Below are 2,474 nucleotides of genomic sequence, written 5' to 3' on the forward strand. Positions count from 1 at the left end.
GTCCATGATGATTGACCTGAGGCTCCTTCCATGGGGTGTCCAGTGCACAGGGGCACAGCCCAGCCCCTGCTCTGCTGGTCCTGCAGGTCTCTGGCAGGAGCCTGGCTGTGAGAGGACACTGCTGTGTGCCAGCCCTGCACACACACACTGTTCAGCTGCACACCGGTGTTTCATCTGTGAGTGACTTTTGTAGGAATATGCTTGAGAGAAACATTGCAAGAAGATATAAACCATCATGCACCACCCAAAAAAGATCACTTTTTCTTGTGGAAGTACTGTTACTGAGGCCAGCTCTGTCACAGCAGTGCCCATTGCCTGTCCCTGCCTGCGCCCACAGCACTGACACACAGCAGGACGGTGACCAAGCTGCCAGAGCACTCAGGCCTTGCACCAACACCAGGGATGAGAAGGAGAGTGTGGCAGTGGAACCAGAACAGCTCTGGAAGAACAAGCGCTGCTGCTCCCTCACGGATGCTGCCATGCCAGAGCTGTTTTCCCCTCCACCCACGCACAGGAACTGTCCCTGAATGTGCAAAAAGGCCTTGCAGGAAGGATATAGTGAAAAACAAGTCACTACAGGAATCTTTATTTTGGTTAGAGACAAGAAGTGTACTGTTCCTCATTTAAACAGCCAGTGGCTATAAAAGAAAAGCAGACAGTGGATTAAAAAGGGGCTGAAAACATCATCGCAATAAGAAAATAACAAATAACAACAGAAAATCCAGATGACAGGTTGAGCCTGTAATTAGCTACATTAAAACTCCTGTGTAGAAGCAGATGGGCAGTACATTGCTGCAGAAAACACTAAGATATGAGTTTCCTCAGGGCATCCTTGAGCTCCTTGTTCCTCATGCTGTAGATGAGGGGGTTCACTGCTGGAGCCACCACCGAGTACAGAACAGACACCACCAGGTCCAGGGAAGGAGAAGATATAGAGGGGGGCTTCAGGTAGGCAAACATGACAGTGCTGAGGAACAGGGAGACCACGGCCAGGTGAGGGAGGCAGGTGGAAAAGGCTTTGTGCCGTCCCTGCTCAGAGGGGATCCTCAGCACGGCCCTGAAGATCTGCACATAGGACACCACAATGAACACAAAACACGTAAAACCTAAACAGGCACTGACCACAAGAAGCCCAAGTTCCCTGAGGTAGGAGTGTAAGCAGGAGAGCTTGAGGATCTGGGGGATTTCACAGAAGAACTGGCCCAGGGCATTGCCCTTGCACAGGGGCAGTGAAAATGTATTGGCCGTGTGCAGCAGAGAATAGAGAAACCCAGTGGCCCAGGCAGCTGCTGCCATGTGGACACAAGCTCTGCTGCCCAGGAGGGTCCCGTAGTGCAGGGGTTTGCAGATGGCAACGTAGCGGTCGTACGACATGATAGTGAGGAGCCAGTATTCTGCTGAAGCTAAAAAGAGAAACAGAAACACTTGGGCAGCACATCCTGTGTAGGAGATGGCCCTGGTGTTCCAGAGGGAATTGGCCATGGATTTGGGGACAATGGTGGAGATGGAGCCCAGGTCAATGACAGAGAGGTTGAGCAGGAAGAAGTACATGGGGGTGTGGAGGTGCTGGTCCCAGGCTATGGTGGTGATGATGAGGCCGTTGCCCAGGAGGGCAGCCAGGTAGATGCCCAGGAAGAGCCAGAAGTGCAAGAGCTGCAGCTCCCGTGTGTCTGTGAACGGCAGGAGGAGGAACTGGGTGATGGAGCTGCTGTTGGACATTTGCTTTTCGTGAGCATGGGGCGCTGTAATGAGGAAAAAAAGAAGTGCCTGTGGGTCAGTGCAGAGTGAGGGCAGCTGCTCTGTCCCTCTGTCTTGCTCCAGCTGCCCTGGGCTGGCACCTTTCTGAGATGGGGGCTGATCACACTCCCATGTCACCCTGAAAAGCCACCAGGCACTGCTGAGAGCAGAGGGATCCACCTCAGACCATGACAGGTCTCACCCTTTCCTAAGGTCTCAGCACCCAACGTTTAGCCCAGGACACACTCAGCTCATTCCCCAGCCCCACAGACTGCATTGCCCACAGCCCACAGGTCAGAGCAAAGCTGGGACACGTGTGCCCATGGACACACCTGCAGGAAAGGACCCACAAGCTCAGGCTGTGACTCTGCAGCTGAAACTGCCATCCCCAGAGAGCCTGACAGCAAGAACAAGATCCCAACAGCAGTGACCCACAGCAGGGCAGCAAGAAGGAAAATGCGGTGAGGGTGGGTGTGAGAGAGGCCAGGGCAGAGGCAGCCGGGCACGCAGACAGCGTCACCCTTCTCCAGCTGTGCAGCCACCTCCCAGACACCAACACTGCCGGGCAGCTGCTCTCAGCCCCTGTGCTCTGCAGAGGAACTGGAGCTCTGGCTGCACAGGAGCTGCTTCATGCCTTGGAGCCCCCGGCCCTGAGGGCAGAGGCTTTGCTGGGTGGGACAGGAGCCCAGGGGGCTGCTCACAGGAGGGATCTGCACTGCAGGGGATCACAGGCACTT

At 54.9% G+C, this 2,474-nt stretch overlaps 1 protein-coding gene across 1 annotated transcript; it reads right to left on the minus strand.

Annotated features, from left to right (window-relative positions):
- Positions 1 to 623: 623 nt before the first annotated feature.
- Positions 624 to 1,551, minus strand: LOC135577792 (olfactory receptor 14J1-like). Its single transcript, XM_065047914.1, has 2 exons — positions 877 to 1,551; positions 624 to 638 (listed from the first exon to the last, which is right to left on the minus strand). Exons 1-2 carry the CDS (start codon positions 1,549 to 1,551, stop codon positions 624 to 626), a joined length of 690 nt encoding a protein of 229 aa, XP_064903986.1.
- Between the last annotated feature and the right edge of the window lie 923 nt (positions 1,552 to 2,474).

This window comes from Columba livia, unplaced genomic scaffold (assembly GCF_036013475.1).
Source record: "Columba livia isolate bColLiv1 breed racing homer unplaced genomic scaffold, bColLiv1.pat.W.v2 Scaffold_140, whole genome shotgun sequence".
NCBI classification, from domain to species: Eukaryota; Metazoa; Chordata; class Aves; order Columbiformes; family Columbidae; genus Columba; species Columba livia.

What these genes read in the sequence shown, in the direction of transcription:
- LOC135577792 (XM_065047914.1), bottom strand. Translation starts at nt 1,551, where the DNA reads ATGTACTTCTTCCTGCTCAACCTCTCTGTCATTGACCTGGGCTCCATC.